The 13,408-nt window shown below is 62.9% G+C and overlaps 3 protein-coding genes across 4 annotated transcripts in view; 2 read left to right on the top strand and 1 right to left on the bottom strand.

Moving 5' to 3' along the window:
• The window catches only part of LOC142421219 (scavenger receptor cysteine-rich type 1 protein M160-like), a 35,680-nt gene extending 28,796 nt beyond the window's left edge, over positions 1–6,884 (bottom strand). Inside the window, exons 1-5 of the mRNA XM_075525779.1 lie at positions 6,775–6,884; positions 5,774–5,996; positions 2,985–4,985; positions 1,400–1,720; positions 385–714 (exon numbers count right to left, since the gene is read on the bottom strand). Of these exons, the coding sequence (XP_075381894.1) occupies positions 385–714; positions 1,400–1,720; positions 2,985–3,057 (724 nt within the window). The 5' untranslated portion in view covers positions 3,058–4,985; positions 5,774–5,996; positions 6,775–6,884. The remainder of the gene's footprint in view (positions 1–384; positions 715–1,399; positions 1,721–2,984; positions 4,986–5,773; positions 5,997–6,774) is intronic.
• LOC142421184 (uncharacterized) overlaps positions 1–13,408 on the top strand; it is a 118,188-nt gene that overhangs the window by 90,525 nt on the left and 14,255 nt on the right. The window lies entirely within an intron of this gene.
• Positions 6,892–12,548, top strand: LOC142421195 (uncharacterized). Of its 2 annotated transcripts, XM_075525734.1 has the most exons (3): positions 6,892–7,024; positions 7,643–10,850; positions 10,881–12,548. In XM_075525734.1, exons 2-3 carry the CDS (start codon positions 7,653–7,655, stop codon positions 12,201–12,203), a joined length of 4,521 nt encoding a protein of 1,506 aa, XP_075381849.1. In that variant the 5' UTR covers positions 6,892–7,024; positions 7,643–7,652; the 3' UTR covers positions 12,204–12,548. The 2 variants fall into 2 exon arrangements, with proteins under 2 accessions (XP_075381849.1, XP_075381848.1); XM_075525733.1 differs by having other exon boundaries at positions 7,643–12,548.

Genomic DNA, 13,408 nt, shown 5'->3' with positions numbered 1-13,408 from the left:
TGTCCCAGGGGAGGTGACAGGGCTGGAGCTGCCTGGTCCTTCAGTCATTCCAGAACCTCACAGCTGGAGGGTGAGGAGGTCGCCCACCCAAAATGAGAAGAGCAGGCTCCCCTCGGGTGCTCACCACCTCCCCAAACTCATCACCCTCCCTGGCAGGTGGCATCTGGATGAACGTCCCCTCTGAAGCTCCCTCTTCCCTTCCCCAGCACACACCCGCCCATCAGGGCATTCTTCCTGCCTCCATTGGCAGGGCTGCAATGAAGACTTCTACATCCAGGACCATTTCAAAGGTCTTCTGCTCTTTTCTCTACCCCTCCCTCACAAAAAAAAAGAGACTATGATTGCCTGAGTACCAGCCCTGATGGGGCAGGAGTCAAGAGTTACCTGTGCATTCAACGCCAGCATCCTCTCCATGGTTGCAGTTATGGCTTCCCCAGGACCTGGCCTGGCACAGAGAAAGGGCAGCCTCCATCCCAGCACAGGTCACTTCGTCCAGCCAGATGGGCCCTGACCCCTGCCCGAAGGCAGCCCCGAACAGAGCTGACAGTGCTTGGCCGCAGCCCACCTCCCTGCACACCACTTCAGAGTCCATCAGGCTCCAGTTGTCGTCGCACACAGTGCCCCATTCGCCATCATGGAGGACTTCAATTCTGCCGGAGCAGAAACTTGAGCCATTCACCAGCCTGGTATGGGTCGAACCTGGAACGGGTGCCCCTGCAAACACCCCCAGGAGCAAATGGTCAGAGACTTTGCTGGGCATGCCATTGCCAGCAATGCTTAGGAGCAGGGTCTCCTGCCCAGCAAGCCTGGATGGCATCCAACAGGCTGTGCCCATGAAGAGATTCATCCCTGTGAAGCCAGGAGGTGACTGGACTGAGAAATGGCCAGGGAGCTGCAGCCTCGATGCCAGGAGATGTGGAGAGCTTTGGAAGGTGAGAACAGCATTTGGAAATTGCCTGGAGCAATGGTGCGAAGAGGCTAATTCTTCACAAAATTAAGTAGGGAGGGAGTAATTCTGCCTACCTGTAGGGGACAGATCAAGCTCAAAATTAAGGGTCCTACCTGCCAGTGGCCATAGGTATGTGTCTGTCTGTGAGATGGGTGCCTACACTCACTGTACAATCAGAGGACACCCAGTCAATAGCAAGGGGCAACTAGTCAACAAGAAGTGGCTACCAGTCAACAACATGGGGCAACCAGTCAACAGCAAGAGGCAACCAGTCAACAAGGATTGGCTACCAGTCAACAAGAAGGGACGACCAGTCAACAGCAAGGGACAACCAGTCAACAAGAAATGACCAGTCAATAGCAAGGGGCAAGACGGCTGTCCTGCCTGCTGTTTAACCCTTTGGTCGTCCACAGGGGCTGATGCAAGCCATGGTGAATGCGTGTTCCTCACCCGAGCACACGACGCTGGCATCTTCCCCGTGCCCACAGTTGTGGGCTCCCCAGGGCCGTGCCCGGCACTCGGAAAGGGCAGCCTCCGTCCCGGTACAGCGTACGTTGTCCAGCCAGATGGGGTCTGCTCCTCGCCCGTAGCGAGCCCCGCCAATGGCCGACAGCGCTGTCCCGCAGCCCAGCTGCCGGCAGACCACGCGGGCTCCATTGAGGTCCCAGTGATCGTCGCACACCGTCCCCCAGGTGCCATTGTAAAACACCTCCAGTCGGCCCGTGCAGGAGTCAGGGCCATTCACCAGCCTTATGTTGGCAGGACCTGATGCTGGTGATGATGGAGAGCAAAGGGAAGATGTTAATGGGAAATCATGCAAAAGAAGAGGCTAGGCAGCAGCTGGGAAAGCATCTTGACACTTGTTGGCCAAAAGGAATGGGGAAGAACCAGCAAGAGAGAGAGAAAGACATGAACAATTATAATTTTATTATAATTATTTTCAGGGGGACACATGGCAGCTGGCCCTTGAGCAAACTCCAGGCTTTTCCAGCTGAGAATACAGTCCCTCAAAACAAGGAAGGCCAAAATACGTTAAGATGTTTTGCTAGTTGCTTTTTAAGTGCACTGCTAATTGCTTTTTAAGTGCTTGACTCTGCACAGGTTGCAGGATGAACTCCCTAAGCACACCACCAGCACAGGTAACTGAGTTGCAGGCTCTTTGTGGGAGTGATTTTGAGCAAGACTCTGCAGCCAGACCACAAGGTGCCAAGGACCCTGCACCCATGGCTCTAACCTGGCTTTGCTGAATGAACAGCCTTGACGCCAGGGTAAGGAATGGAGCCAAGCAAAGGGCTCCCTTATCTTCTGCAAGCACCCATCCTGCTTCCTCAGACCAGCCTGACCGAAGCACATCAACACTGTGATATTTCCTTCCCCATCACAGGGCAGGTAAATCCCATTCCTCCTTGGTTTTTGGCCATTCAAGTTTCATAGCCCATCGTCAGCGCTACTGAAATGGCAGCAACATGCTCACTGCACTTGGTTTCTACACCTTTCCCACCTTTCACTGCTTATTCCTAATGTGCTGTGCAACTCTACCGCCATAAAAATTTCTCCCCTCTTCGTGGCATGCACCTTCTAGAAGATACTGGCAATTCTGAGGGAGCCTCAAGCCTTCTGCAGCCATTAGCTGGAAGACAGTGGCCCGTTGCAGCTGTGCTTGGCAGGTCTGCATCTACCCTACTTGCAGAACCACCCATGGAACCATGGGCGTTGCTCTATATGCATACCTTATGAAGCCATGAAACCATGGGTGTTGCTCTAAGCATACACCTTAAGAAACCATGAAACCATGGGTGTTGGTCTACATGGGCACCTTAACCATGAAACCATGGGTGTTGGTCTACACATGCACCTTAACCATGAAACCACGGGTGTTGGTCTAAGCATGCACCTTACAAATTTGCAGCAACCACACTCAAGCCTCCCAGAAAAGAAGAGAAGCGGCAGCACTCTGGCATGCCACATCCCGAAATGCGGCATGCAACCAGCACCGGGGAGGGGGGAACGTGGAGGGAAATGCGAGAGCACTCACCACACAGCCCTGCTAGGATGAGGAGGATCTCTGCAGCCCCAAGCCCAGCATGGGTGGATAGTCTGTCGCCCATAGGGTGCCCAGCTGACAGCAAAGGACTTTTGGAGAAGCTGCTCCCAGCCTGGCAGAGGTGCAGGAAGAGGTAGGCTTGGCAGAGGTAGGCTTGGCAGAGGCTGAGATCAGGTCCACCATCACCAGCTGGAGAAGAAACACACCGATGACCTGATGAAGGCAGCTGGGAGAGGACGCTTTCCGCGCTGCTCCGTCCCCTGGCTCCCTGGTGGCTCTTGCATCACGTGGAGTCCAGTGGATGAAGGGGAACTGAATCTTCTGCTTTCAGCTTGATCCTTGGTGACCAGCGAGCACCCTCTGGCCGTAGCTGCTGTGGGTGACGTCCCATGGGTCCACTGTGCAACAGAACATCAGAAGGGGGACGTGGAGGGCTGGGGGAGTTGCAGGGCTTGGTTGTAGGGTCTTAGCTTCGCCCCAGCGAGTGTGTCTGCTCATACGCAATGCGGACTCCATAGCCAACGGACAGGAAAAGGGACGAGCATCTAATGGCTCATCACCTTAATGAGGAGCAGACTCAGGTCTGGCCCCACCAAGGGTGCTGAGACCAGCAGATCAGGCATAGGCACCAGCATGGCAACCCTTCAGGAGCATCTCAGAGGTTTGGGACAGGCAGCAGGTGCTCTTGGTGGGGAAGAAGAGCAGCCTCTTCCACTTTCAGCTACTATCTTGTTCAGATCTGAAGCAGGAATTTGGCCCAAACCTGCTGAGGCCGTCTGCAAAAGGTCCTTTTCTTCATCTCCACAGGCAAATGTGGGCAGTGAGGCTCCAGACATGCCCGTGGGACCACAACTGGCAGCAGGTCAGCCAGTTATTAGTTGCCAAGCAGAGGACACCAGACACCACATCTTCCTGCCTAGCTCTCATTCTCATTTCTTGCTTGGCTTAAGCTGCCATCTTCCTCATGGTTCTTCCCTCCTCTTCAGTTCACCCAGCTCTGGGATGGGGTCTCCATGGTTGACCCAAGGACTTCAACTGAGTCTCATCAGTCAAAAATGGCTGGGGCAGACTTGGGGTTGCTTTTAGGATTCAACCTCAGGAACAAACCTTGGCTTCACCACAACAAAGCTCTAAGCTACGAATTCAGTTTCGGGCTTCATGGAAGGTGAGCTGGAGCCCACAGCCAGCTGATGGAGACTGGTGATGGCTGCTTGGTATCAACCACTCCCAGAAATGTTTGCCTCATGGCAAATATCTTGGGAGACCTTCATATGGAGGGTGGAAGGCAAAGCAAGCTCCTTCTCCCAATTATTTTTTTTCCCCTGGTTGTTTAAATAAAATAAAATAAGATTGAATAAGGTAGAAATGGCCACCAAAGTATGAAGAAATGAAGCTGTAACTTGCTGTACCCACTTTGCCTGGGTTTCAAACCACTTCCCGCACTGCCCCTCCGCACGGGGTACCGATTTCAGGTGAGCATCCTCTTGCAAACATTGGACCAAGAGTAGTAGCCACTGTGGGATGCAAGGAATGCCTCGTGGGGAAGGTAAAGGGCTTGTCTGTTGCTCGGAGAAGCCTCCTGCTCCAGGGAAGGTGGCACTGGGAGTCATGGAGGAGCAGGGATAAGAGCAAGCATTTGAGATGGCCCACTGAATCAGCTGGTGCAGCCAATGCCCCATGTGTACATGGGCAGGGAAACGTGTTGGAGCATTTCCAGCATCATCTCCAGCAACATCTCCAACGTCATCTCCAGCATCGCAGGTGGGGCAGGTGTTTCGCATCCTACACAAGGTCCCCAAGGGTGCAGAGGGTGCGGATGGAGATGGCTGGAGGATAGGGACACCTGGCATGCTCCACATGTGTAGGGAAGGTGGGCAGAAGCATGTTCTGATCCTGAGGTCTAGCCAGGTGAAGGACATTGCTGTCTACCTGGGTTCCTCCTCTGCTGGGATGAGATCCACGCTGCTGGAAAGAAGCAGGAGGAGATCCAGGCTGCCGGGAAGAGGAGGAGGAGACTGAGGCTGCTGGGGGAGCTTTTCAGGGATCTATAGGGCACAGCTGGGGACACCATGGGCTACAGGGCAGTGCTGGGGGGCTTTTCAGGAATCTATAGGGCACAGTTGGGGATACTTGCCGCTACCAAAGCCAGGGGGTGCATAAGAATGGACAACATAAGAACAGACAATATAAGGACAGACAATATAAGGACTATATTAGGATGGACAATATAAGAACAGAGAAGATGCATGCGGCCGTGCAGGGACAGGAGACATGGGGCAGGGAAGGGGGAGCACAGGGGGAGATGTGGGGCAGGGAGAGGTGCAGGAGAAAAGGGGGTGGATGTGGGGCAGGGAGGGGGTGCAGGAACAAAGAGTGAGATGTGGGGTAGTGAGAGGGTGCAGCAAAGGGCAAGATGTGGGGCAGGCAGGCGTGGGGCAGCCCCCCTGTACTGGTGGCCCAGGCCAGCACCCGCAAGAGGGTCCCCTGCCCCATGCCCAGCTCCAGCCCCCCGGCGGACTATGGGGCACCCCAGGCACAGGTACACATGGGCCACCAGGTCCCCAGAGACATGCTGACCCCCCTCAACTGCCCCCCCATCACCCACCTGCCCCTGGGTGGGGACATGACATGTTGGTGGCTCCAGGGTGGTGATGTCGGGGGCTGGGGGCTGTGAGCAAGAGGGGGCAACAACGGGGCGGGGGGAAGGGGAGGATGGGAGGGACCGTAAGCAGGGGGCAATAAGGGGGGGTATAAGGGGGAGGCAGTAAGGGGACCTCTACCTTCTTTCTTATGGCAACCCTGCCCAAGCAACAAGCCTCCCCCAAGGGACATGGGGGGACAGTCCCCAAGCTGGGGGGGCGGGGGGACAGCAGGGACACCCCAACCACCCTCACCAGGGTGGCTGCTGTCCCCCTCCAGGGGCTCCTTGGGGGGGGGAGGGTGCCTCTCCTGTCCTGCACCCGTCACTGTGTCCTCGGTGTCATGGCCTGGGGAGGGGGTGGCCTGCAGGAGAGGGGACATCACTGGGGGGGGCTGGGAGGGACAGGGGGACTGGGGACAAGGGAGATAGGGTGACAGGGGTCCTGGGATCTTGCCTGTTCCCGTCCCCACCCCATATCCCAATGGCACTGGGTCCTCTGGGAGGTCCCAGGGGTGTCCTGGGGGACCCCCAACCCCTCCAATCACTCCCAGCCCCCCAGTTCCCCCCAACCCCCCTGCCCCCCCATAGTGCTCCAGTTGTCTCAACCCCCTCTGAACCCCCCCAAATTCAACCAACCCCTTTCTCCCAGCTCCCCCAAGCCTCCCAACCCCCCCAGCTCCCCCTAAGACCCTGCCCCTCCGTTCCCCCAACCTCCCTGAGCCTCCCTAACCCCCCAGCCCCTGACCCCCCGAGCCCCCCAAATCCCCATCAGACCCCCAACGTCCTGACCCCCCAGTTCCCCCAATCTCTCTGAGCCCCCCCAACCGCTCTGAGCCCCCCAAATCCCCATCAGCCCCCTCAGCCTCCTGCCCCCCCTCCCGAGCCCACGCCCCCCCTAACCCCTCCCGGCTCCCTGAACTCCCCAGGCTCCGACCCCCCCCCCGCACCCCCCAACCTCCCTGAGTCGCCCAAACCGTCCAACCTACCCCGACCCCCAACCCGCCGAGCCCCCCAAATCCCCTGAGTCCCCTGGGGGCGGGGGAAGGAGACACGCGGCCCGCCGGTCACCCGGCCCCCTATCGCGGTGACCCGCCGGGTACCCGGATCCGTTATAGCAGGGACACGCTGTGCGCCCCTCACCTCCCTCCCTAACCGCTCCAAGATGGCGGCGCCGCGGACTCCATTTCCCAGGAGCACCCGCGCGGACCCGGCCCGGCCACCGGGTGCGCGCGGCGCGGCGGGGGCGTGGCTCCGCGCGCGGCGCGGCCCAGTCGTTGCGCGGCGGCGGGGGCGGGCGGGCGTGCGGCGGAGGGCGGCCGGAGCGGGCCCTGCCCTGCCCTGCCCTGCCCTGCCCCGCCGCGGCGGCGCTTCCCCGCGCCCTTCCCGGCAGGTGAGCGGGCACCGGGGGGGCGGCGGCGGCGGCGGCGGGGCCGGGGCCGGGGCGGCGGCGGCGGCGCCTGCGCGGGGCGGGCGGCGAGGGCGGGGCCTGCAGGGGTTTGCGGGGAGGCGGGGGCAGGACCTGGAGGCGCGGCGGGGGCGGGGCGTGAGGGCAAGCACAGGCCGGCTGGGGCGGGGCCTGAAGGAGAGCGCGGGCCGGCGGGGGCGTGGCCTGAGCGGGCTTGAGAGGCGGCGGGGGCGGGGCCTGCAGAGAAAAGCGGGCCGGGCCGGGGGCGTGGTCTGGAGGGCCTTGAGGCCCGGCGGGGGCGGGGCCTGAAAGGATTTCAGGTACGGCGGGGGCGTGGCCTTGAAGGGAAAGTTGGCCGACGGGGGCGTGGCCTGGAGGGGGATCACGGCTCGGCGGGGGCGGGGCTTGAAGGGGAACGCCGCAGGTGGGGGCGGGCCTTCCGCGGGGTGGCCCCGCCCCCGCATGCCGGGCCACGCCCCCGCAGCGCTGCCAACGCGCCGGGGTCGACTCCTCCCTAACTGGTGAGGCCACGCCCCCGCGCGGAGGCCACGCCCGCTCCTCTCCTGCGCTCGCACCCTGCCCAGCCCCCCCTCTGTCCCCCAGGGCTGTCAGCATGGCGGGAGCGACGCCAGCAGCAGGGCCGGCCGGCTCCCGGGCCGGGGGTCTGGGCACGGCCGACCAGCCCTACGCCTGCCGGGAGTGCGGGAAGGCCTTCAGGTGGTCATCCCGCCTGGCCCACCACCAACGCAGCCACACGGGTGAGCGGCCCTACAAGTGCCCCGAGTGCCCCAAGGCCTTCAAGGGCTCCTCCGCCCTCCTCTACCACCAGCGAGGCCACACGGGCGAGCGGCCCTACGCCTGCCCCCAGTGTGGCAAGGCCTTCAAGCGCTCCTCCCTGCTGCAGACCCACCAGCGGGTTCACACGGGGCTGCGGGCTTTCGAGTGCGCCCAGTGCGGCCTCACCTTCAAGTGGGCATCCCACTACCAGTACCACCTCCGGCAGCACACCGGCGAGCGGCCCTACCGCTGTCCCGCTTGCCCCAAGGCCTTCAAGAACTCTTCCAGCCTCCGCCGTCACCGTCACACCCACACCGGCGAGCGGCCCCACGCCTGCCCCGTCTGCGGTAAAGCCTTTGCCCAAGCCACCAACCTCCGGCAACACCAGCGGGTCCACACTGGTGAGCGGCCCTACGCCTGCCCCCAGTGCGGCAAGACCTTCACCCACTCCTCCAACCTCCTCCTTCACCGCCGCACCCACGCTGGCTCCCGGCCCCATGAGTGCCCAACCTGCGCCAAGGCCTTCGTCTCTGACGCCTGCCTGCAGAAACACCTCCAGAGCCACGCCGGCCACACTGCCATGCCTCCGCTCCTCCCAGCACCCACCGCGGCCCCGGAGACACTCTGGAGGTGCTCTGCCTGCCCGCTGAGCTTCACCAGTGAGGAGGAGCTGCTGGGCCACCAAGGCAGCCACTCGGTGACAGCGGTGACCCCCTCGGCTGCCCCCCACCGCTGCCCCACCTGTGGCAAGACCTTCAAGAACAGCTCGGGGCTGGCCCGGCACCGGCATGGCCACGCTGCCGAGCGGCCCTTCAAGTGCGCTGTCTGCCCCAAGACCTTCACCCAGTTGGCCGGGCTGTTGGGCCACCAACGCAGCCACCCTGCCGCTGTCCCACCACGTCCCCCCCCCGAGGCTCCTCACCCCCCGGCGGCACCCCAGCCCGCCCCGGAGCGCCCTTACCAATGCACTGAGTGTGGCAAAGCCTTCAAGGGCTCCTCGGGGCTGCGTTACCACATGCGGGACCACACGGGCGAGCGGCCCTACGCCTGCCGCGAGTGCGGCAAGGCCTTCAAGCGTTCCTCCCTCCTCCAGATCCACCAGCGGGTTCACACGGGGCTGCGGGCTTTTGAGTGCGCCCAGTGTGGTCTCACCTTCAAGTGGGCATCCCACTACCAGTATCACCTTCGGCAACACACTGGCGAGCGGCCCTACCGCTGTCCTGACTGCCCCAAAGCCTTCAAGAACACCTCCTGCCTCCGCCGCCATCGCCAGCTCCACACGGGCGAGCGGCCCCACGCCTGCCCTGTCTGCGGCAAAGCCTTTGCCCAAACCTCCAACCTCCGGCAACACCAGCGGGTCCACACCGGCGAGCGGCCCTACGCCTGCCCCCAGTGTGGCAAGACCTTCACCCACTCCTCCAACCTCCAGCTCCACCGCCGCACCCACTCCGCCGCCCGCCCCTACCGCTGCCCACTCTGCCCCAAGGCCTTTGTCATGGCCTCCTACCTCCAGCGTCACCTCCGCACCCATGCCCCCGGGCCCCGCGGGACCCCCCGACGCCCCCCTCCGCCCCCCCCCGAACCCCAGACCTTCCTCCTGGTGCAGACGCCCCAGGGCCTGCAGCTCATCCCCAGCCCCCCGGCACCTCCGCGGAAGCTTCTCCTGCTGCCCAGCCCCCCGGCCGAGCCCCCTGCCTTCACCCTCCTGCCTGCTGAGGGTCCCCCGCCCCGGGCAGGGAAGGGTCCCCGGGCATCGGGACCCCCCACCGCTGGGCAGAGCATCCTGTTGGTACCTGGCACAGGGCAGGCGCTGCCCGGCGTCCAGCTCCAGGCAGTGGCGGGGGCCCCGGCAGGGGCCAGCGTCATCGTCCTGAGGGGTGGCGTCAGCAGCGTCCTCCCCTCACGGGGGCCGCAGCCCCCTGAGGTCACCGGCGTCCAGCTGCAGGCAGCCGAGGTGACCAACGTCCAGCTCCAAGCCCTACCACAACCCTTGGAGGTCACCAATATCCAGCTCCAAGCTGCCGAGGTGACAAATGTCCAGCTCCAAGCCACGGAGGTGACAAGTGTCCAGCTCCAAGCCCTGCCGCAGCCCTTGGATGTCACCAACATCCAGCTCCAAGCTGCCGAGGTGACAAATGTCCAGCTCCAAGCCCTGCCACAGCCCTCCAAGGTGACCAACATCCAGCTCCAGGCCAGTGAGGTGACCAATGTCCAGCTCCAAGCCCTGCCACAGCCCTTGGACGTCACCAACATCCAGCTCCAAGCTGCCGAAGTGACAAATGTCCAGCTGCAAGCCCTGCCGCAGCCCTTGGATGTCACCAACATCCAGCTCCAAGGCAGTGAGGTGACAAATGTCCAGCTGCAAGCCCTGCCACAGCCCTCCAAGGTGGCCAACATCCAGCTCCGTGCTCTGCCACAACCCTCAGATGTCACCAACATCCAGCTCCAAGCTCTGCCACAACCCTCGGACGTCACCAACATCCAACTGCAGGCCGCAGAGGTGACAAATGTCCGGCTGCAAGCCCTGCCACAACCCTTGGATGTCACCAACATCCAGCTCCGAGCCCTGCCACAACCCTCAGAGGTCACCAACATCCAGCTGCAGGCCACTGAGGTGACAAATGTCCAGCTCCAAGCCCTGCCACAACCTTCCAAGGTGACCAACATCCAGCTCCAAGCCCTACCACAACCCTTGGATGTCACCAACATCCAGCTGCAGGCCACTGAGGTGACAAATGTTCAGCTCCAAGCCCTTCCACAACCCTCGGACGTCACCAACATCCAGCTGCAGGCCACCGAGGTGACAAATGTCCAGCTCCAAGCCCTGCCACAGCCCTCTGAGATCACCAACATCCAGCTCCAAGCCCTGCCGCAGCCCTCAGAGGTGCCCAGCGTCCATCTCCAGGCCACGGAGGTGACCGATGTCCATCTCCAGGCCACAGAGGTACCCGACGTCCAGCTGCAGACCACAGAGGTGACAAATGTCCATCTCCAAACCACCAAGGTCCCCGACATCCATCTCCAAGCCACAGAGGTGTCCAACATCCATCTCCAAACCACTGAGGTCCCCAGTGTCCATCTCGAGCCCACAGAGGTGCCTGACATCCATCTCCAAGCCGCAGAGGTGCCCAGCATCCAGCTCCAGGCCACGGAGGTACCCAGCGTCCAGCTCCAGGCCATGGAGGTGCCCAGCATCCAGCTGCAGACCACGGAGGTGCCCGGTGTCCATCTTGAAACCACTGAGGTGCCCAACATCCATCTCCAAGCCACAGAGGTGTCCAGCGTCCATCTCCAGACCACTGAGGTGCCCAGTGTCCACCTGCAGGCCACCGAGGTGACCAACATCCATCAAACCACAGAGGTGACAAATGTCCATCTCCAGGCTGCAGAGGTGCCCAGTGTCCATCTCCAGACCACTGAGGTGCCCAATGTGCATCACCAAACCACTGAGGTGCCCAGTGTCCATCTCCAAGTCACGGAAGTGCCCAGCGTCCATCTCCAGACCACAGAGATGACCAGTGTCCATCTCCAAGACACTGAGGTGTCCAGTGTCCATCACCAAATGGTGGAGGTGCCCAACATCCATCTCAAGATCACAGAGGTGCCCAACATCCAACTGAAGACGATGGAGGTGACAAATGTTCATCTCCAAGCCACTGAGGTGCCCAGTTCCTGTCACCAAATGATGGAGGTGCCCAGTGTCCAACTCAAGACCATGGAGGTGCCTAACATGCATCTCAAGACCACAGAGGGGCCTAATGTCCAACTGAAGACCACAGAGGAGGTCTCCAACATCCAACTCAAGACCATGGAGGTGCCCAGTGTCCAACTCAAGACCATGAAGGAAGTGCCCAACATCCAACTCAAGACCATGGAGGTACCCAACGTCCAACTCAAGACCGTGGAGGTGTCCAGTGTCCAACTCAAGACCATTGAGATGCCTGACATCCAACTCAAGACCATGGAGGTGCCCAGCGTCCAACTTGAGCCCACAGAGGTGGCAAATGTCCATCTCCAGGCCGCAGAGGTGCCCAATGTCCAGCCACAGCCCCCTGAGGTGCTCGTGGCGGGGGGGGAGCCGTCCCCCTCCCCGTCCCCACGGCTGGCAGTGGTGGGGGCAACCGGGGGGCTGCCCCCCTTATTGCTGCTGCGGGGGGCGGCGGGGGGACCTGCCCGCTTCTGCTTGAAGGCGCTGGCCCAGCTGCCGCCCCCCGGCCCCCCCCGGATCCTCCTGGTCCGGGGTGAGCCGGTACCGGGGGGCAGTGGTGGGGGGCAGTCCCCCGCCCCGGCCCGGGGGGCGGCTGGGGGTGGCAGCAGTGGGGGGGGGACAGGGACGGGACCCCCCACCTCGGAGCTGCCCAATGTCCCACTGGTTCACACCTTCTGAGGAGGGGGTGGACCCCTTGGGACCCCCCAGAACCCCCCTGCAGAGCCGGAGCTGGGGGCGCTCAGCTCCGGGGTCCCACTGATCTTCGGGGAGGGGGGGGGAGAGGGGGCTGGACCCCCAGAACCCCCGGAACCCCCAGGATGCCCCAGGGCCCCCCAAGGGCACCCGGGACCTCCCCAGGATGCCCCACGGGACCCCCCCATGCCCCCCCCCCCAGCCACCCCTGCAGAGTCGGAGCTGGGGGGGGGGGTCACAGCCCCGGGTCCCGGGGGGCGGTGGGGGGGGCGGGCCCCCGGACGCCCGGGTCCGCCGTGGGCGTGGTCAATAAACGGTGCCCCCCCCCCATGCCCCGCGCGCCGTGCTGCTCTTCCTTCCCGGCGGGGGGGGGCGGGGTCACCAGGGGGAGGCTGGGCCGTCGCTAGGGGCGGGGACGGTCGCTAGGGGAGAGGCCGTCGCTAGGGGCGGGTGCGTCGCTAGGGGACGGTCCCTCGCTAGGGGCGGGGCGTCTCTAGGGGCGGGGCCGAGCTAGGGGAGAGGCTGTTGCTAGGGGTGGGGTTGCGGCCCGGCGTGGCGAGGGGGCGGGGCCACGGGGGGTCCCTGCGCGGTGCAGCGTGGCCGGGGCGGGTCCATGGGCGCGGTGGGGGAGGTGCGGAGGGGACCTTGAGGGAGCATTGGGGGGGGGGGGGGTTCCAGTGCGGGGGGGGGGGGGGAGGAGGGAAGTAGAGGGGTTACTGGGAAGCTGGGGGGGTTACTGGGAGCACTGGGGAGGTGGGATTGGGAGGGAAGGGGAGCACTGGGAGGGGGGAGTGGGAACAGGGCTCTGGGGGTTATTGGGGGGCACAGGGCTCCGGGGGGGGCGGCACTGGGATCTTGGGGGGCTCTGAAGGCACTGAAGGGCACAGGGTTCCGGTGGGGGGGCGCTCTGAAGGACAGTGGGGGGCAATGGGGGACACAGGGGTACCCCCAACCCTTCACCCAGGGGAGCCCCCCAAACACTGCTCCACTGCCCCCCCCCCATGCTCCCAGCCCCCCCCCCCCCCCGCATCAAGCCTAGTGGGCCTGTGATCCCCCCAGTACAGCACAGCTGACCCCCAGTATGGCCCCACTGACTCCCAGTGTGTGCGTGCCTGTGTGTGTGCACACGTGTGTGCACGTGCAGGTGTGTGCAGGTGTGTGCATTTGAATGTGTGTGTGCACATGTGCAC

This window comes from Mycteria americana, chromosome 27 (genome assembly GCF_035582795.1).
Source record: "Mycteria americana isolate JAX WOST 10 ecotype Jacksonville Zoo and Gardens chromosome 27, USCA_MyAme_1.0, whole genome shotgun sequence".
NCBI lineage: Eukaryota > Metazoa > Chordata > Aves > Ciconiiformes > Ciconiidae > Mycteria > Mycteria americana.
This window is presented reverse-complemented; position numbering and strand designations above follow the sequence as displayed.

What these genes read in the sequence shown, in the direction of transcription:
- LOC142421195 (XM_075525733.1), top strand. Translation starts at nt 7,653, where the DNA reads ATGGCGGGAGCGACGCCAGCAGCAGGGCCGGCCGGCTCCCGGGCCGGG.